The 21,472-nt window shown below is 41.3% G+C and overlaps 1 protein-coding gene across 1 annotated transcript in view; it reads right to left on the bottom strand.

Moving 5' to 3' along the window:
• LOC111600412 (glycine, alanine and asparagine-rich protein-like) overlaps nucleotides 1–19,628 on the bottom strand; it is a 34,129-nt gene extending 14,501 nt beyond the window's left edge. Inside the window, exon 1 of the mRNA XM_023316492.2 lies at nucleotides 19,266–19,628. Coding sequence (XP_023172260.2) covers nucleotides 19,266–19,304 — 39 coding nt within the window. The 5' untranslated portion in view covers nucleotides 19,305–19,628. The remainder of the gene's footprint in view (nucleotides 1–19,265) is intronic.
• Nucleotides 19,629–21,472: the final 1,844 nt, after the last annotated feature.

Raw genomic sequence — 21,472 nt, 5'->3', positions numbered from 1 at the left:
TACACACACATACAGAGAGTGCAGATGAGACACAAAGTGCCGTTGATCGCATAGCTGTTGCTGCAACATTGCATTTTGGCTCGTGCCAGGAACCCAACACCCGATTGTCTAGCTGCTGATGTTGCTGCCTGTTCACGCCTAAAGTGTGATGATATTTTCGCAAGCTCAAAACGACGGCACGCACACACACGGCGTATGCTTAATGCCTATCTGGTCAAGTGTAATAGGGTGGAACTAGGTAGAAGGGGCAGCGTTGGGGTTGGGGCACCCATGTGCCATATATTTCAGTTAACTGTGCAGTGCAATGTCGTCAGCAACAACAGCAACAACAACATCATCTACATCAAACTTCATGATGAGAATTCATATGCAAATCCAAAGCGCAAATCAGCGTTAGAGACTCCACGAGGAGTCCGAGTAAGCCAAGTACTCGTAGCATGTCCTGCTCGTCCTGCCGCCCCCAAAGTGCTGACAGATGAGACGCAAAACGAGCGACTGACAAGCAGCGTAGCAAGTGACTGCCAAGTGTCTCAACAATAAGCGCACAGTTTATGCTGGCCACAAAACCTCATCTTCTACAGCTTCATTTAATAAGCGCGCCGTGCCACGGCAATCCTTCCGTTATGTGAGCAAAGAAACCCATTGGAAAAATGCGCAATTCGTTTGTGTAGTATTTAATAAAAATATTTAATTGCTAAAAGTTTGCTTTGGAAAAAAATCATAGTAGTTTGTTTAAAAAATCAGTTCGAAAAAAAGAAAGAGGTACACTAAGAGAAAAGATTGAGATTTAAGCTGATTAAAATAAAATTAGTTTTTAAAATATTTCTTTAAAAAAATTGTTACCAAAAATATTTTTCTTTAGATTTCTTGAAGATGTTTAGACAATATATTTTTTAATTTTAAAAATATTTGGTAAGTTAAATATTTTCAGAACGAAATACTTATATTTACTTAATATTTTTATATATATTCTTAAAAAATGAGAAATATTATTTTCAAAACTAAAAGAAATCTTTGAAAAAAAAGCCTAAAAAATATATTTTGAGCTTGAAGCATTACGTTTATATATATTATCTCAGCAGAATTTAGAAATTTTCTTAATTTTAGAAGTTAAAAACAAGCTTGATTTGAAGTTAATTCAAGCTTATGAGTCACATAAAATATAAATGATTATATATCTGATTTTATTTATATATAACTCTGCCCATTAGCTCTCTCTTTTCATTCAGTGTACAATTTCTGTGCATTCGATAAGCATGGCAAAAAATTGCATATTTGTTATTTAAATAAAATGCGAAATTTTTTATAAAATATGTGCAAAAAATATATATATAAATATATATATATATACCCGTAAATAAATATATAAAAAAGATTTAATTGAAATAGAATATGGCTCAGGGCGTGGCGCTGATTTTTCTATGCCCCCTGCCACATGCATATTTTATGTGTGCGCTTACGTCGTGGATACGCAACGTGTGCAACAGTATTTCGGCTATTTTCTTTGCTTTTTTATATGGTATACCTATTTGATAAAATATGTATATTTATTTGTGTGTATAAAAAATTATTTGAATATGCAAATACAATATATATACATATATATATATATATATATATATATATATATATATATATATATATATATATATATATATATATATATATATATATTTAATTTTTTAAATTCATTTCTATTGTGCTTACTCCAAATTTTTCTTTACATGTAAATTTTGAATGGATTCTCAAAACAAAAATGCTGATACGTACGCTGCTTTATGAAGCTGACTGTATTGTACGGCGAGTGTGTGCTATCAAATATTTAACGCTTGAAATATTAAACAAACTAAAAATTTGCATCCAAAATATCATAACAAATACGTCAGCGAAATTAAACAAAATCTAAAAAATGATTAAAAATAACAAAAAATGAAAATACATATAAAAATGTATTTGTGTTTAAAATTGTTTTTTTTTTTTAATTTTGTGCATTGTTTTGGATCTCGCATTTGCTGCCGCTGATTGATGCGTTGCGCTGCCTTTGACAGTTTTTTGCCAGCCCGCGTACCAATAAATGTTTTTCATAAAAGCTAAACAATAGCTAACAAAATATATAAAATAAAATATGTATGTGGCATGTTACGTAGAAAACAGGTATTAAATCATGGAAATCTACCAAATATTTATGCTCGTAAAAAATAACAAATTAAATAATAGTGAAATGTCTTTAGAGAAGCTATTTGCAAATGAAACATTTCTATTTTTATTAAGTTAACAAATATATAAGCAAATAATGGGGGAAATAGTGCAGGCGCTAAGCTCGAATAGGATTGGGATTATTCTTGATATTTAATTGAGTATTTAGGAATTAATAAGATGAAAAATAAGTGAACAAATTACAGGAATAAAATATTACACATATGTCAAATATTTCATCATTTTTTTCCATACGATAAATAAATAAAAAATATTGTTTGACATATAAAATAATAATATTTTGTTCAACTTCAGTTTTAATTTCTTCTAATTCTTTAGGTTATATCAAAAAGGTTTTCGTTTAGCTTTATATATATTTTATATATAATAACTACACTCGCATATATATATATCCATTTATTATTTCCACCTCGCTTTTCGCCCCACTCCACAGAGTTTTGGAAGAAAAAAAGTCGTTAGAAAATCCTATTAAATGATAGGTTCTTCGACTTGCTAAGCAATGTGAAAAATCAAATTCAACTTTCACAGCAAGAGTCATGGACTTCAACTCATTGCAATCTGAAGCTAGGTCTGGGTGAGGGTTAGAAATATCCGCTAGCTACGACCCCCCTGAACCACCCGCATCTCCGCCCCACCATCAGCTCCAATCGAAACAAATCATAATCAAATCGAATTTCAGTTGATTTTCACTCCCAAAGACGGCGAGAGTCACAGCGAGTGGCCTCCAGTTGGCAGGGGCAGACTACTCATTGCCAGAGCTCCAGATAACGCTGTGTCGAGCCAAAGCCCCTGGTCAGGTGAGGAGGGAAAGCAGTGAGAAAGGGACTAAAAGCAAAGCGCAAACTGAGAAAAACAGAGAGGAAATAAAAGAAAAAGCACACATAAAATTGATGATAAACCGTTCCAAATAATATTTTTTTCGTCTTTTTGCCCGCTGGGGCAGTTTTTGAGGTGAGGCGTGGAGGTGTGGGGTGGGTGCTCGGATCCTGTTTGCTGGGCCAAGTTTAGGCGCACATCTTAGCCAAAGCCGCGTGGCAGAGCCAACTGGGTTGTGGCACAGGAAATGCTCAGCCAAAGTCTGAAGGCAAAATGATGAATTATTTGCTGCCTCTTTCGTTAGGCGTCAAAGTTGCGATTGCAAGGGGCGGAGATAAAGGGGCGAATTACTGCGCAAAAACATAAAAATAAAGTGGGGCGGGCCAGAGCTGACTGACTACCAAACAAACGTTTTAGAGGTGGACCCAAAAAAAAAAAACGCGTACCAAACCGTCCCCATTCCCTAAAGCCAAACGTTTTTGACACAATTTGTGCCACTGTCTGTGGGTGTTGCTGTCTCTCCAAGTGAGTGTATATGTGTGGACAGAGTTAGGTTGTGTCTGCTCTGCTGCTTGAATGATTTTTAAACGAGGCAAGAAATCCCAAAAGATGCGGCAACCGTTTTGTTGTTGGCATCGCTTCACGTGGGTTTTTCTCTTCGCTTTGCCTATATTCGCTCACATTTTTTATATTTCTTCCTTTCGACATTTTTTTTTTGTAAAAATGTGCGCCCCTTTTTATTTTTCGTGAAGCCCAGCTAGATAGTACAACAAACAGCTGGGAAGGGGGCGAAAACTTTTTTTGGCTAACAAAGCGCAGCAACCGTAGAGGCAGGCAGCAAAGGGTTGGGCGTCTCCGCTTCGAGGATGGGGTTTATCAGCGAATTGAACTTTTTTTGTGAAGTGGTGGACGCTACCAAAATGTTATGAAATTTTATGAATGCTCATTTCAAAGGCTTGCAGAGGAAATGGGCTGAAAAGAAATTGTAAGATTTCGATGGGCTTAGATTGAGGATTGAGAGCAAAAAATATGAAAAAGAACAACTATTTCTGAGGATGCCGCAAGGACTTTAATGAGAGCAGCAGGGCTATATAGAGAGGATATATAAGTAACTGATAGATTGATAGAGGCTATATAGAGCTGGCTTGGAAAGTGGGTAACCCATGAAGATTAGACCTGTATCTTCATGGGTTACCCACTTGATGATTGATGTTAAAGCTAATCCCATATGTCTGCTTATACAACTCTCGCAAGTTTCCCCTCGTAACTATTTTACAAGTTCTTAAACTAAAGTGTTAATATATATAAATATATATATTGTTCCTTTTTTAGATATTATAGCTCGTGTAGGACATCGTTTGCTCAGCCTTAATCCAATTTATTTTCCAGTCATTTTCAAATGCAATTTACGCCCGATGCTGAGTCAGTCAACTGCTCTCTTGACTAACTCGATGTCCGCACCGAAATAAAGCCAAGCCAAGCGAGGCGAAGCCAAGCCAAGCCAAGCCAGACCAGGCCAAAAGGCAAGCCCAAACCCAAAGTCCACATCCTTGCTGCTGTCGCCCCGTTCGCAATTTGATGGCCGGTGCCATCATAATCAACAACGCCTCAGACCCGGCCACACCTCCTGCACCTCCTACGCCTCAGACCCCAAGCCCTTGGCACAACAAACACGCGTCCCCGAAGCGCACTTGAGTTTTGCGAGCGCGCGCGTCAGAAAGTTGGCAGAGCACAAAATGCTCGAAACGGCTCCATTTCCCATTTTCCCTTCATATTTTCACCATTTTCCTCACATTTTCCTACCATTTCCCATGTCGTCGCTGGCGGTTTTACAACCTTCGCCGAGGCGAAAGTTGCGTTCGCTGGTCCCTTTTCATTTTTTCCTCTTCTTCTTCTCCTTTTTTCCAGCTCCCTCGAGGTGGGGCGGAACGTGGGTTAACACACCTTCATAATATGCCTGGCAGGGTCGTCGACGTTGGCGTCGGCTGCGTCTCGCGTTGGCGGCAACCTTCACAAACGGTAACAATTTCAATTTCTCTGACGCCTTATCGCGCCCTCGCACATATGTGTGGGTGTGTGGCTGTGTGTGCGTGTGTTTGTGTGTTTGTGTGTTGAGCCCTGCATCGAAACCCAAGCTAAAAACCCGCCAAAACTTTCCAGCTAAAAAGTTGCCGATTTGCGCTTGGGTGCAACAGCAGCAGGACGCCAGAGAGTGGGAGAGAGGCGTGCAGAGGGCGGTGGGTAAAGTGGGCAAAAAAAACAGCGAAATTATTACAAGTGTGGCGTAGGGGGTTGCCTCTGAGCCGGGCCTGGCGGCAGGGTCTGCGGCACAACAAAAATGCGTAGCAGATTAGCGATTTAGGGATGTGGAAAATTCATACGTCTGCCAGCCAAACTGCCAAACAGGCAAACAGCCAACAGCGAATGAGTGAAAAGGGTTCCTGGTTTCTGTTGCTGTTGCTGTTTCTGCAAAACCTCCGACTTGAAATACCCAACAACGGAATTGTTTTTCGAGAACTTCCAACGAGGCACGAAAAATGTTAAGCTGCAACTTCAACGCAACATTTCGACGCATTTAAATGGGCAAGACGAACGAACGAATCCCACAGACTACCCGCTCCACCCACCTTTGGCTGTGTGCCTGCTCCTCATAAAATGACGCTAAATTACACTGTGCTACAGACGTTCGTTTGGGTATGGACTGGTGTTATACGAAGAGAAGAGATCTGCAGACATTTAGGTGAGAGAGAGAGAGAGAGAGGTGCTGGCACTGAGAGCAGACAGTAAAACTATATTTTAAGAACTGAAATTGAAAGTAAAAGAAGAGCTAACTTAAAGAAGTCCGTCAGAGAGTAAGGAGAGTGCGAAACTATATATATAGAAGTCTTTAAGCTCTACTTGTAAGATATATAGAAGGATATGGAGAGTTAGAAAAAGATAGTAAGCCACAGATAGAGATCTTTATCATATATAAATGATTATGATATTTGCAGATGGAAAAAAAATTGATATTAAAAAACTAAATTATTTGTTTGTACACAACTCAAGGAAAACACTTTCATAATAATACAAAAATATATTATATAATAATATAATATATCATAAATGTTATATGTATATTACTCAATAGAATACTATTCAGCAGAATATGCTACAGTTTCAAGAAGTATTAAAAAGTAAAGCCAATGCTATTTATAGAAATTTGTTGAGTTTAACTTGTGATATTCGGTAGGCATTTGAAGTATCGCAAAAATTATAGAAACTGTATAAAATTATGATATAAATGCTTAAGAAACTGTTTAATATTTGTCAAAATTTATGTGGGATAAATTTCATAAATCTGATATCAAAATGAAGTCTTTTTGCAAAAAATTAAATTTGCTTAAATCATTTTTTCTTTTGAAGGAATATTTTATCACATATATATTTATATATATATAAATATACCCAAATTATGGTGCGCTGTGTTACGCGCCCTATCTGCAGCTGCATTTGCGTCCGCATCTGTGAGCTCTTAATGCCGCTTTGATTAAAAAATGCAGCACTTTTTTAATTTGTGGCAACTACAACGGCCCCTTGCACCCATCATCCTCAGGCAACACCTAACACTCAGCTGAGAGCGCCCTTCGCCCCCACTCTCCCTAGCTCTGGGCCAACTCACACTAACTAGAGACAAAGGCAGCCAATGATTGAAGTACGAGTATATCCCACATTTCAATTGCCTTCTGCCTAGCGCCCCAGTCAGGCTGGCTGACTGACTGACTGGCTGGCTGGCTGACAGACACTGTTTGCAGGGTGCAGCAGCAGTGCCCTCCCATTCTCGCTGGCAGCCCTTAATGCTGCTGCACTCGACTATAATTTTTATGTTACCATGCACTCGCCTACCAATTAAAATGTCTGCGCCCAGCTTCGGATGTGCTTATGTCGCTAATAAACCGTATTATTAAGTGCGTGGGTGGGTGGGTGCAAAGGGGCACTATGGCTGGGATCGGGGCTTAGGTGGTATGCTGACCACCCTTCTAACCAATGTATGTATGTGAGTGTGCAACGCGACAGCCACTTTCAACTTCCGCCGGCAAATGTATAATTCTATGCCACTGCAACTGGATATTTTTTCGTGCCTCCCCGAGCCTAGAAACCAACTGCACCCGACTCTCACCAGTAGTCCTCTGGCCCTCTCTCTCTCTCTCTCACTCTCTCTGTCTCTCTCTTACTCACCCACCTCGCTGCTCTGCCAGTTGCATGTAAATTAATTTTAAGCTGCTTACGCTAAGAGAGAGAACATTTTTCATTTCATTTTGAGCGCCTTTATGCGTTTATAAAGTGCGCCACGTACCAAGTTTTTGTGAGCATTTTTCAGCGTGACGCTATAAATAGGCCAAAAGAAAGCAAAACCAAAAACAAAACCCGTTTTCAAAGAAACAGTTAATAACACAAACTGCCCAAAATAATTGTTGTACTTACGCAGGCAAAGGAAATTCAAGGAAATTGTATATTTGTTTTTATATGCGGCTAATGTCAGTGCTTACCTGAAATGAGATTAGAAGTAATTGAAATGGGTTAGTTGAGTTATAGTACAAGCATTCAGAAGTAGTTAAAGATCTATTGTGGATAAGCACTATATATGTATGAGTATATATTCATGAAGAAATCACAGTGACATCTATACACACATATATACAAATTTAAAATACTCAAGCTACATGTAAGAGTTTCAATATTCTTAGCACTATTTCATTAAATATGTTGAGAAATTAATAAAATGAATAAAATATATGTAATTTGTTACATCTCAAAAGGCATCACATTTGCTTTAGATTTATATTGAGTTTCATTCAATATATTATTATTCAGAAATATTTAAAATTTTCTAAAAATAAATGGATATATTTATTTGTGATTGAAATTAATTCAAATTTTATACGCTTAATAAGCAAAAATATGATTGTAGAATTTTAGAAAAAATACAAAAGAAATATATATGTTTACAATATATATTAAACAACGTAAAACTTAGTTTCTGCTAAGAATACAAATTAAAAATAAAATTAAATATATTGTGTATATATTTTTATAATATAGAAACGTTTTAAAAATGTCAAGAAAATTTGAAAATGAAATATGATGAAAAGAATTGCTAATTTTTATTACAATTTCTACTATATATAACTTTGAATTATAGACATATATATGCATATTAATATAAAATAGTTTTGCTATATGTGGCCTATTGCCATATAGATTATAGCTAAAAACTAGCAGCCCTTCGGCAATGTCCAAATGCTCTACTTAGACTTAAGCAAGAATTCTCATTGCTTAATTGTTCAAATAATATATTTACTTAATTGTACATAAATATATATAAATTATATTTATAAATTGTTAATATTATAATAAATTATTAATATGCAATATTTTAATTACACAGAAAGAATATATTTGCCATATCAAGAGCAGTTAGTAATATGCCAATTAGATCTTTTTAGCCATATTCTCCTCAGTCTGCGCTTGTATCATTTGCCGTAAACACTAGTCAAGTTCATTACAAGAGCACTGTTTATAGTTCATACAGCTGATCTCTGAGCACCCGCATGCACTTCATATAATTCTGGCTTGCAGCTTTTTGCCTGCTTTCTAATTCATTATTATCGGCTGCTGCACCAGCGCCTCCGCCGGCGCCACGTTTATAGAGGTCAAAAGTAAGACAAACAAGCGGTCGGGGTCGCTGGTGCATTTGCTGGCTGCAGTGTGGCGGATTGGGCAGGGTCTCATGCTGATAAACTTTACCAGCCAGGCAGCGCGAGGGGCACAGAATTTATGTTGACTGTAGGCGAAACTTTTGCATTGAATTCGAGCGGGCCAAACAGATTCTGTGTGTGTGTTTTTTTTTCACGAAGCCCCCGCAGTCTCGTTTTTTATTTTGTGTGTGTTTTTTTTTTTTTTTGGCGACTAGTTTTTAGGGTTTTTATTCGAGCGAGGGAGGAGCAGAAGCTGGCAAAACAAAAGGATTTTGCAGCTAAAGCGTAGGGATTTTTAGTTAGTTGTTATTATTTTATATGCGACCCCCAACCGGGCTGGGTCCAAGTCCGAGTTGGAGTCCGAGTCCGAGTCCGAGTCTGAGCCTGAGACCGAGTCTCGGACATGCAACTTTTTGCAGCACAGAGAAACGTTGGGCACGGTAGCCAGGCAACGGAGGGGTTAAATAATGGCTGGGGTTGGGGTTAGGGCTGGGGTTGCGCTTGGGGTTTGAGTTGCTGCAGCGGTACAAAAGTTTTATATTTTTTTTATTTTTCACTCTATGCTGGAATGTGCGCCAAAGCATAATAATAAAAGCGAAAGGCAACGAAAGGAGTAACATGCTCGTTAGCCGAGGCCAGGATGATAACAGAGCAGCAGGAATGAAATAAAAAAACGAACGAAATATCGTTGAACGGAGCGAGTGGCAAGGAATAATCTAAAAAATGAAAACCCAAACGGAACGCAAGACAAACTTTGCCCGGCAGGCGTGGGTGCAAAATAAATGAGGAGCTAGCGTGGGGTTGCTAGATATAAGGATAGAGAGGGGCTGGGTACAGTACAGCTGAAGGACTCGACGCTGCCGGATGAGTGCCACGGGCTGAGCTCAAACTTAAAATGGACAAACGTGCAAAGGCAACTCGCAAGGCAGGCGGACAGGCGGGCAGCCGGGCAGGCATGAGCTACACTGATGAGCAAGGACTACGCTGGCGCAGGACACCAAGGGGGGCCGGGCGGCCGTGCATGGCAGCGGAGTGGATGGAACAGCAGCAGCGCGAAGCATCTGAAATATACTAATAAAAAGCGTTGCGGACGACGTCCGCGTGAACTAGTCCTTTAGTCCTCTCGGTACCCTAGTACTCTAGTCGCAAGCCCGCAAGCCCGCAACCCCTGCCCCAGAACACCCCACAGCCAAGTGACTCTTTGCGAGGGTGCCCTTCCGTTACGTTACGTTCCGTTTCTTGCCTTGCCCTGCCCTGCCCGTGTCCCTGTCGCTGTTCCAGCTTTTCATCCACACCCCAAAAAATTATGCGCCGAGTGGAAGGAGCTGTTGGTGGGCAAGAAAATTTTTGTATAAAAATTGCGCTGGCAAAGTAAGCAAAACGGGGCAGACAGTGACCGTACCAAGGGTAACCATCCACTCAGGCAGTGGGCTAGCGGGCAGCTGCTGAAGGGTTAGGTTAGCTCACGCTGCTTTTAGCTTGGCAGGGAACTCGCAGCAATCCCAACTGTCATCTGTGTGTGGGTAACAACAATGGGACAAGGCAAGGAAGATGACAAAATGCGGGGAAAAGTAATAGAAGGGAGACAAAAAGAGAGAGAGAGGGAAGAGAGAGTGTGGGGAAGAGAGCGAAGCAGGCGTGGGTGAGGGGCAGCTGGCAGCATCAAAGAAAACAGTCAAAGCAGGCAAGGCGAGGCAATACAGTGGTCAAAAAAATAAATGTATAGAGCAGTTATCGATAATATATCGAAAGTGTTGACTATGGTTGAGCTTCAAAGAATTATAGAAGATATATATAAATTATATCCAAGAGATTTTACGTAGGTTAAGTTAGGCATTTGTTAAAGTATCGATAGCAATTATAAATTAATCGATAACAAAATATTATATAATAGAATTTATTCTATGTTAGATATATGAAATAGGATAAGACGATAAACTCATAAATTATTATTAAAAATTAAATTTTCATAAAATTCCCTCTGTAACGAGGTCAATTGATGATTTGCTTCAGCTGGTCACATGGATATACATATATCTATCCATATCAGCCACATATTAATATTTAAACTATAAATATTTGCCAATTCATTCCATTGTTTGTCTCCAATGGCAACCACCTTGGCCGCTGGCAACCGGCAGCAGGCAGAGGTCCGATAGCCGACTTCATAGTAGAAAATACAGCGCATATTCTTGTTAAAGCGCCTGCAGAATAAAAAAATTCCTTCCATTTTCCTTCTATTTTATTTCTTGTTTTTTTTTTTGGATGAGCTCTAAAAAGGGGGCTGTTTGCTGGGTGTGAGTGTGGTCTACGCCCATGCTTCACAAGAGCGTTGAAAGGGTACAAGACAGCGTCCTCGCTGAAATGTTGCTGACTTGAGCTAGTTGCCAGAGCTGGGGTCCGATGAGTACAACGTCGACGACGACGATGGTGCCGTCGAGGCTGACTACTGCGATGCTTGAGTAATTCAATAGCAGGGCGTAGGAATCCAACAGCAACAACTACCCCTAGAGTCAGGGAAAAGTTGCTGGCGCACGCTACGTGGCGTATTTCATTAGCAGTTTGCTGATAGTGGGCGCAAGTAGATTGAAGTGGGCATGGAAGGTACTGGGGTACTTAGATAGCGAGCTTGGAGGGGTTGCAACTGGGGCACTCAATAGCTAATTTAGCTGTAGGCTGAACCCGAGCTGGGAATATAACATCAGCCCCTTGCCAACTGTAGGTGTGACTTAAGTGTTAAAGCAAAAGTAAATTGTATATTTGATGAGACGCGACAAGCTCTGATTGAGTTTTAATATATTTCGAATGGTCTTCTACGAAAATATTCCATGGAAGTTTTTTCCTAGATCCTCAACGGCAAATGAACAGGAATTACCCTAGGCTAGATTCTTAACAACCCTCAAACTATCTTTAGTAGTACGAGTTTCACCTCATGTGCATAAGGATATACTAAAAGATAGCTTAGTCTTAAAAGAACGCTAGGAACCCTCGGCAATTTGAGTAACTTTCATAATACCTTCCCCCTTCAAGGATCTATATTATGAATACTGCTTAGTAGCTATGCCAATTGATATCACAGTCCAAGCGGCACCTCTGCTGCAGAAGCTTGCAGTAGAGATGGGAGTTTTCTGCAACCCTTTGGCTGCTGAATGCTCTTCATTATCTCACTTACTCATATATATGTATACATAAATAATATAATTTCTTTTTTTTTGCAATATTTTGTGCCTTGCCAGAGTCCTCGAGGAATGTTGGCTGCAAAGTTCTCTAATTTGTGTGTGTTGAGCTTCTGGTGTCCGAGCGGACGAGCTGTGAAAGGCGGGGACCAGTGAGCTGTAGTCGAAAAGGAAGTCGCAACCGGAAACCTTTTTTTTTCTATGTTGCTGCTGCTGCTGTTGCCAGCTATCCAGGGACTGTAAGGCAAGACGATGTGGCTGCTTGGAGGTGGGTAACAGGCATCAGGCATCGCTGTGAATCAGCATCAGGCAGCATTGAAGACGTTGCTCAAGCCCCAAAGATAAGGCCTCTGGCCAAAAACTCAGCCAAAGGAATAGGGAGACAGTAAAAAGGAAAAAAGCGGAGAGGAAAAGGAAAAGGGGGCGAGGCAGACAAGAGGAAAAAAACGTAGCTTCAACAATGAAGGCCAACGTTTTAGCTAAGCGAAAAGTTGGCTCCAATAGCTGGCTGTGGCTCGGTTTGGGATTGAAAGCACAAGAAGATGAATCGTTTTGTGTTGGCGTTTTGAGCATTCGAGTGGGCGACCATTAGTTGAAGGTGGGGCAGGCAGAATGTTTGTGCTAGGGGTTTAGATTGGGTTTGGGGTTTAGCTTGCTTTTGTGTGCCAAGAAAAAGCGACGGAAGGTTGGGCGACAACGTCCGCGCACTGTCGCTAGCAATAAGCTTTAGATGAGGCAAGAAGTTGTGAATTGGTTTGGGTTAGCAAGCGAAGGACATTCGGGCTGGTGACGCCCTCAAGTGTGTGCAGCAGCAGCTACACATCAATCGTGTGGCCAAGGCTGGACTCTCTTTATATATACTAATATATAAACCTTAGCTTTTAGCTGGGCGTTGCTCTGGGGATAAGGCTTAAGAGGAAGGGATTCTTCGTTTTCATTAAGCTAAAAAAAAAGTTGTGGACTGGGTTCCTGGTTGAGCGACGTAATAAAAGTAAAATGCGTCTGATGAACAGCGCACAAAGGCAGAAAGCATAAAAATTTGTTGGCTTTGCCTACGCTTTGGGCCCGTAGCTCATCAGCTAAATCCTGCAACGCCCCCGCACCGCACAAAAAACGAACGTATAATGAAGGGTAAGCAGCACTGGCACAAGAAAGCGGTTAGAGAAGCTGATCGGGAGCCAGGGGGAGTGCAGTGCAGGGCACAACTTGCTACAAAACTGACATGGGTTTCATTTGTATGCTGCCTGCTGGCGACAGTGGCAAACGGCAGGGGTAGAGGATAAAGAGAGGGACGGCAGGGCAGGACTTGAGCCCGACCCAGCTGGCACATGTGTGTGTTCCTGCACCCCTTTAAGATGTCTCGTACGCTGCCTGGCACTAAAAAGCATCACAAACTAACTAAATGCGAAGGCAAGTGTGTGTGCATGTGTGTGTGTGTGTGTATTGTTGGTGTGGTGGCTTTTAAGCAAACGTCTTTCACAAGTGAAAGGCCTGGAGGGCATGGCAGTGGATTGAATGTGGGTGGAGGCTGTGGCAGCCATCATCGGGGGAAAAGCCAAAAATGTAACCTAAAACTGCAAGAAAATTAACCAAAAATACTAAGCCAAAGTCGAAGACACTTACACACACGCACACAGATACACACACATGTGTGGCTGAGGTTGTGCCTATGAAAAGCGTAGCATAGAATTTGGAAGCGAACTATGGGAAAGGCGGGCAGCGCCCAAGTGCATAGAGCCTTTGACTTGGCAACATGGCAAGACAGCCAACAAACTTGGCAGCAAGGTGAGGCGCCTGTAGCTGGCCCCCTCCAACGCTCAAAACCCAATGCAAGCTCCCTGCCCTGCCTCTCTCTCTCCCTCTCGCTCTCTTCCTCTGTCTCTCTGTAGAAACTTTTGGCATTGTTTTTGTGTGTGCCTCCGAAAGAGTGTGAGAGCTGTGTGTGTGTGTGTGTGTGTGTGTGTGTATTGGAGGCGGCGTCGCTTGTCGGGCTTGCTTTTTGTGATGTGGGATTTCAGAATGTATGTGTGGCTGTGTGTGCGTATTAAGACTGGGGCTGAGCTAAGTCTGTGCCCGCCTCTAACTCAGTTTTCGCAGCAACTTTGATTGTGGCTGTAGCTGAAATACATTTCTGCTTGCCACAGCTGCAGCTCCTTCATTTTGGCCAAGATGGAGTTCAGTTCAGCTGCCAATGTGTGTGTGCGCGTGTGTGTGCATGTGGGTGGGTGTGCTGGGCCACCTAGGTTTGTCTGTTTTGCGCTTGACAGTACGTAAAGACGTTCCTTGGCAGGTTTTTCGTGAGCATGGAGTCGGCTGCTGCTTTCTATATAAAAGTGGGAATATGTTTCGAGGGCTAAGGAGTGGGAAGGACTTTGAGCTGATGGCTGCTATTTATATGGATGTATGTGTTTCGGTGTGTGTGCGTGTGTGAATGGCCGTGGGCGCATTGGGGAGCTTCTATGGCAAGCCCAGAAGCAAGTGCTGAGCTACACCTGGAGAAATGGCACAGCATGTCTTGAGAATGGGTATGGAGTTGTGATGCTGAAAACCAGTTAATAGCATTGATAAATTGCCAGTACAAATGCTTAGAGATTATGATCGATATATATATATTTATCGATATACTGAGTTATCGATATTTATATTTCTATACATATGTTGAATGTCATCGAAATATTTGAATTTAGCGGATTATCTAATTTTCAATTGTTGAAACCTTTCAAATTGTCGATATATTTTGTTATCGATATATATCAATATATAGACATATGTATATGTCTGTGAAACAACAGATTCTTAGCTAACTATGGTAAAAAATTATAGACGTAAATATAATTCCTAAATAAATAAAAAAATATTATTAATGGAATATGATCGATAGTTGCTATCGTCTTTTGAATGCCAGCAGAACACATTTCCAGACCAAGTTCTTAAAGCTAAGATTATATCCATCAGAAAAATATGACTCACTTCATAAGAAATATTACTTCGCTTGAAAGTTTTAGATCTTTTAGATTATAGTTACCACAAAGATATGTTACATTTGATAAGACATATAATAACTTTCATTAAAAGTTATCGAAGTGCTCACTTAGTCGCTTAAATTCACAAACTTACAAATTCAAGATTTGCAATTTTTAGTGAACTTCAATTTGAAAAGTTGAAAAGTTAATCACAGACTTTGAATAGATGCCATAATTATAGGGCTATCATGTCTGACTGCCGGCTCGTATGCCCCAAGAAACAAAGTCTCAACCCTCTCAAGCGCGCCAGCCACCCTCCCCTGCATCAAGTGTATCAACTCATTCTCTCAGTGTCTGTGGCATCAGCCAAAATGTAACCCGTCGAGCTTGTCGCTTGCCCTCAGCCAAAGTCGTCCTCATCTCTGGAAGGGGATATTGTCTTCTTCTTGCTCGACGCCCTTACCCATTGCCTGGGAGGTAACTCGGCAAATGTCTTCGTCGGTTTTCTTGTCATCTATTTCTATTTTCGATGCTTTGGATGAGCAGATGAGGGTCTTGGGCTGTCTTACTTGTCTGTTTGTATGATGTGATGCTCGCTGCAGCCTCCCAGCCCCAAGTCCCTGATCTATTCATGTGTGGAAGCCATGTGTGTGTGTGTGTGTGTGTGGGTATTGGTGTGTGCAAAAAACCGTAAGCAATTTTCCGTAACATCTATCCAAACTAGAGAAAGGAAGATGGAGAATGGCCCAAGACAGTGAAGTCGAAAGACGCTGTCGCAAAACCTGCAGCTCCTGCTATATCTCCTTCCACTTCTTCGCCTTTCAATACCCGCCCACTTCCTGGCTACGCTGCCCATGCCCGTACCCGTGCTCGTGCCCGTGTCCTGGTCCGGGTATTAGTCCCTGGTCTTGGTCCTGGTCCGGGCTCCTGTCGACGACATTGACTGGTTCCCTCGTCTGCTTCGATTCGCCTGGCACGTTGTTGTCTGCCTGCCTGCGACACTAATGCTGAGATGTGTAACCATCAGGCTGCAGCTCGCATCCAAAGTTTGTGTGCCCGCCCCACCCCGAAACTGGTGAGCTGGGGTGCTCAAGAGAGCCCAACCCTAAACCCAATCGCCTGGCAACGTCAGCGTCACCAAAATCATGTTTGATTACAGCTGAACAGCATAGCAAGATACACTCATAGAAATGAAAAGAAAATAGCAAAAAAATCACATTTTCCCCAGTGAAGAATGGAATTCCTATAGCAGGCTTAGCACATTAAAGAAAAGACACAAGAAAACTTGGAGTGAATCATATTTGGATAATATATATAAATATAATTTTAATGGAATTTTTAATAACAACTTTTAAGCTGTATTAACTGCGTTATTTTTTTCAGTGTAGGCCCAGCACTTTGACTCCATTTGTGGATTGCAGAAAGTTATTTTGGTGCAACTCTTCTGCCTGCTGCCTTTAAGTTTTGTGTCGATTTAGCTAGGTACAAATTAAACCGAAAGACGCTTTCGACACGATGTCCTGCGGCGGCTTATGTGCGCTTAAGCGCAAAGCTTGACCATACACTCACACACACACACACACACGCACACACTCATACTCCATTTCTCATGCACACGCCCTCACACACATCCCTTTACAGTCCCTGCCCTCGTTTGGCTTGAAGTTGCCTTTGACCCACACACCCCAACACACACTCACACAAACACGCACACACTCCACTATTTATATACAAATGCCGCTGACTATGTACAAAATTCGATGCTTTTGTTGCTGGACGGGTTTGGGGGCTCGTCTTGGCAGCCCCTTCATAGCCAAGCCCCACCCCCTAACCTGGCCCACCCATATTTGCAATAAACAAACAAGCAAAACATTTTTTCATAGGTGTTACGCATTTTAGATGCCCTAACAACAAATTCAAATGACTTATAATAATTGCAAAAATATCTAAAATAATTTTAGAACTTTGAATTAAGAAAGTATTTTCCATAGAATTTTTTTCAAATATTTTAAGCAATTATTTTTAAAAATTATATGCAAATAGTTTATAATATTAAATAATAGTTGTTTTATTTTAATATTGAGAAGTAAATAAATTTCTTTTTATTTTTTTCATTACTTCTAAAAATTCAATAAGAAACCATGGCTAAATCGACTAACTGTTATCTTAATCATCGACTCACATCCATAAATATATCATTGCTGTATCTCAAATATTATAGTTAGCTTTACAATACAATATTTGTATTGAAGTCATCCTCATTTTTACTTCAACTGTTCTCATACCCTCACATTTCTATACCCTACTTAATCGAAGTGTTTCGCACTCGCAAAGCATCTAGAATAGTTGGTATACCCTCGCTTGAGGTTAGCGCATAAGCAGCCCCATAGAAACTTGACTGGGTGCTGGACAGTCTTTGGACTTTGCGGGCATGTGTGTGAGTGTGTGTGTGTGTATGGGTTACATATATCGTTTGCGGGAGATTTTTGGGTGAGCGTCGCGGAGTCGGGGGCGGGCACATAGCGCGGCATTTGGCTCAAGAAGCTTTACTTCTTTTGTGGCGGCAACGCTGGCGCCCAAGTTCCACCAGCAGCAGCAACAACAACAATACCCTCTCTTTGCAATAGCAACCCGTCGGGCATTTGGCGTTGGCAGCGCCTTCGTCTTCGTTCCACTGCCCGCGTCTTCGTCATTTGATGAATTACCGTGCAGGGCAAAATGTGCGCCCTTTGGAGAGAGGGGCGCATGTGTGTGTGTATGTGTATGAGGTGTGAGTGCTTTTGGGCTGCAGACACCCATTGCCACAACCATCACACACACACACGCAAACATACACTCACACCCGCCAACTCATTTCGCGCTTCTATATACTCAATACACACACCAACACATGCATACATACTCGTATATCATTAGTGTGTGTGCCCCCATGTCTAGGCGCCATTTCATCCAAATCGGCATTATGAGCAGGTTTTCTTATGCGGCTGCTGCTGCTGCTGCGGCTCTACCCACGCGGCGTATTAGTAATATTTTGTGCAACTGTCTACGATGATTTCTTTTCGATTTCATCTTCTTCTTTTTGTGGTAGACAAAAGGTAGGCAGGGCACAGGTAACTACCAAACTAGCGAATGAGTTTTTCTAGTGAGAATGCCCTAAATTGATTTTCTATGTGTCTCAGAGTGAAGGCAGCTGAGGGGGAGGGCGGCGTGTGGTTCGTGGTGCGTGCTGCTAGCTTAAGTAGCAATATTACAGCTAATACATAAGGTGAGAAAATATGATGATGCCATAGAAAGCTTAGTTTATGTGTTTAGAGTTTATTTATCTGAAATAATGTGATTATCTAACACTGAGGGCAAATCAAGTGAAAGTGCAAATGTTGGCCAATTAAGCTCCGTCAAAAATTAGAGTTCAAAGTGAGTTCCCTTTATGGGCAGTGACCCAGTGAACTCTGAGTGTGGTCAGTGGGAGTGAGGCTAAATCTCGATTAATGAAAAGGCAGCATTATATCAAGATAAGAACATATTTGTATGGGTATTTTGTGCACTAATTTTAAGCTATAGTAAATTTAATTTTATTTCTTGATATCTATTTAAAGGGCAAGCAAATAATTTAAAATTTATATAAAAAATTAAAATCCTTGACATATTAAACAAATCAGTATTTAAATAAAATATATAGAAAAAGAAATGATGGGAATTTATAATTATTCATTTGTTCAGATTAACAAATCTGGGACTAAGTTGAGGCAGTTTGAGTGGAAGCTGATAATAGCTTATTAATAAGTCAAGCTTGTTTCATATAACAATAGTTATATATCCATAAGAAGAACGTGAGATAAATATCTTACAATTATCATTTGATATTCAGAATTGTAATTTGGCACTCGTTCAATTCAAAATGTATTCGAACAAACTTCTATCTAAATAATATAAAATATATATTTCCAATAATTTCTACTATCATAAAAGAGAACATAAACATAAATATCATCTAACACTTTACAGAACCAAGCGTGGCAATCATTACAAAAAAGGACATGTTGCGCTTCGCTCTTCAAAGGCGAATCTGTTGCGCCTTTGAAGGCTTAAAGTGTGCAGAGCAAAGCGAATGCATTTCAAAAGAAAAGAAAATATATATTTGTGAAATATAAATACATATTCCAAGAATCGAGCAAATAATATTGTTATTGAACTATCTTCTATTGGTAGTATTATAGGGAAGAGCAAATTTCAGAGAAGAACTCATTAAAATATGGGAGATTTGCATTGCTGAAATTGCCAATTGATTTCCGCAATTTGTTTTTTTTTTTATTCTCAGCTTTTGTCAGCTGATTGAGCTGGTGTTGGAAACTCACCTTGTGCAGCAACACCGAGGCTTTTCTTTTAGATGCCATCTTTGTGCTGGTGGTGGCACCGCCGCCAGCACCTCCGCCACCGCCACCGGTTGCCGATGCGGTACGTGTCGATGTTTTTGGTGTTTTTCTCGGATTTTTCGGAATTTTGGCAAATTTTTTGATTGCCTGCTGTGTGTAAGGAAATTGACCAAAAACTAAATAATCGAATTGACGCAAACGTTGCCAAAACTCGATGATATCAAAGTTGCAATGCAGCAGGCAACTATTATTATTATCTTTAGCACTAAACACTTTACACTTTTATCGCAATTTTCCGGCTGAAAAGTGTATGAGAATATCCAGAAATTTTTGGCGCAATTTTACTTTGGCTTTTCTTCTTGTATTCAGCTTGACACTTTTTAGGAATTGTTTTATAGATTGAAAAGTAATTTAAATACTTATATCCTTTCTCTTTCTCTTTTGTTTTTGGTTTTAACTTTATTTAATTATATTTATTTTTATTTGTTTTTGGTTCGCGGCGAATGCAACAAGCGAACGCTTTTTGGCACACTAAACGCTAACGGTTGTTTTGTGACAATTCTGTTTGAGATTTGTTCTCAGGAGTTTAGAGCGCTCTACCAGAGGCGAACCAAACACGACGAAAGCCAACTGCTGACTGACCAAAACAGAGACAGACAAATGCGTTTTCTAGCGCTAGCGCCAGCGACGCCGACAGCGACAGCATGAGAGAGCGAGAGCTTAAGCCAGCCTGAGAGCAATGACAGAGAGAGCTAGACAGAACGAGGGAGAGAGAGAGAGAGAGAGAGAGCGCTTGGAACATGCGCTTATGCGAGGCGAATTGAATGTGGGACGCCGCCAAAAAGCACATGGAGAACGCGGAACGTGCGTGTGGAAGGCAAATGCCAAAAAGTGTGCAACACAATGTGCTCGAACGGGCAACGGGCAATGGGCAATGGGCGAGCATACAGTGCGTGGTCGAGTCGAGGGATATGAGTACAAAAACAGAGAAACGCCGATAACGGCAACTGCGGCGTCAACGAACCAACGCGACGGCTGAGCAGCCCAGAGTACGGGGCAGCTGGCAGAGGGGCAGAGAGGTTTGGCTTTGGAGTAACAGCGGATGGCGACGGCAGATGAGTTGACAAACAGCTGAGTGCCGAGTTTTGTGAATGGTTTGGGTGGCTACTGGGCCAGCGGGGTGAGGCTGCAGGATTGAGGGTATTGCAGGGTGTGAGGTGTTGCTGCTGAATGGGTTTGAGGCATGGTGTTTGCTTTTTTTTGTTCGTGTGGAACGGGTCGAAGAGGGGGAAATGGCAATTATTTTTGTTGCTTTTTTTGCGCGTCGCCAACAAAAATGCAACAGCAACAACAGCTAGAGAGAGTGACAGAGAGAAGGAAGTATAGAGTGAGAGAGCGAGCGAGCGAGAGAGCGCACATTGGCTTTGTTGGTGTGGGTAGGATTGTAAGCACTGTGGTGTGAGTAAGAGTATGAGCGTTGTTGTTGTTGTTGTTGCTTTTGTCTTTCGCCGGCATGGCGAAAAAAAAGGCCGGTTGGGATCGGTCGGTTCGTCGTTTGGTTTACGGACGGCGCGGTTTGTGTAGGTCGCTCTGTTTGTGTGTGTGTGTCTGTATATGTGTGACTGCTAGTGTTAGTGTGAGTGCAAGTGGAAAGGGCTGCGGGTGCTCGTCGGCGTTTCGGATATGAAAAACGCACAAAAAATAAAGCATGCTTTGCGGCATTTTGGGTTGGGCTGGGTTGAGTTTGGACCTGATGGGGGTTGGGTGCTTGGTAAAGTTGGCAGACCAGAGTTGGGAGCTTGAAAAATAAATGAGAAAAATATACGACGAGCCGGCAACGTTGTTGCTGTACCGTCATACCGTTGGCAGGGACAACCCAACCATGGGAGTGGGCGGGGGCAGTGCGACTCGCTCTGTGCGTGTGCCGAGAGCAGGGGGCAGTGCACAGTGCGAGCGAGCGAATGAGCGCCAGAGGGAGGGCATGAAGGTTGGTGCGAAAGTGGACAACGTTGTTGTCGCTTGTCTGCCGTGTGTGCGCGCAAGGGGAGGTAGCGCGAGGGGGCTATGCGTTGGCCAGCGTAAAGTTTTTGAAAGGAATAAAGCGAAAAAAAGCGACGGGCAAATTCAGTCTCTTTGTTTTTCTTCTTTTGTAATTTTTATTTTTTTTTTTTTTTCATTTTTGTGAGCTC

The sequence above is a fragment of the Drosophila hydei genome, unplaced genomic scaffold (genome assembly GCF_003285905.1).
Source record: "Drosophila hydei strain 15085-1641.00,03,60 unplaced genomic scaffold, DhydRS2 tig00008124-arrow-arrow-pilon, whole genome shotgun sequence".
Taxonomy (NCBI): domain Eukaryota; kingdom Metazoa; phylum Arthropoda; class Insecta; order Diptera; family Drosophilidae; genus Drosophila; species Drosophila hydei.
Note: the sequence above shows the minus strand (reverse complement) of the source record. Positions and strands in the feature narration are given on the sequence as shown.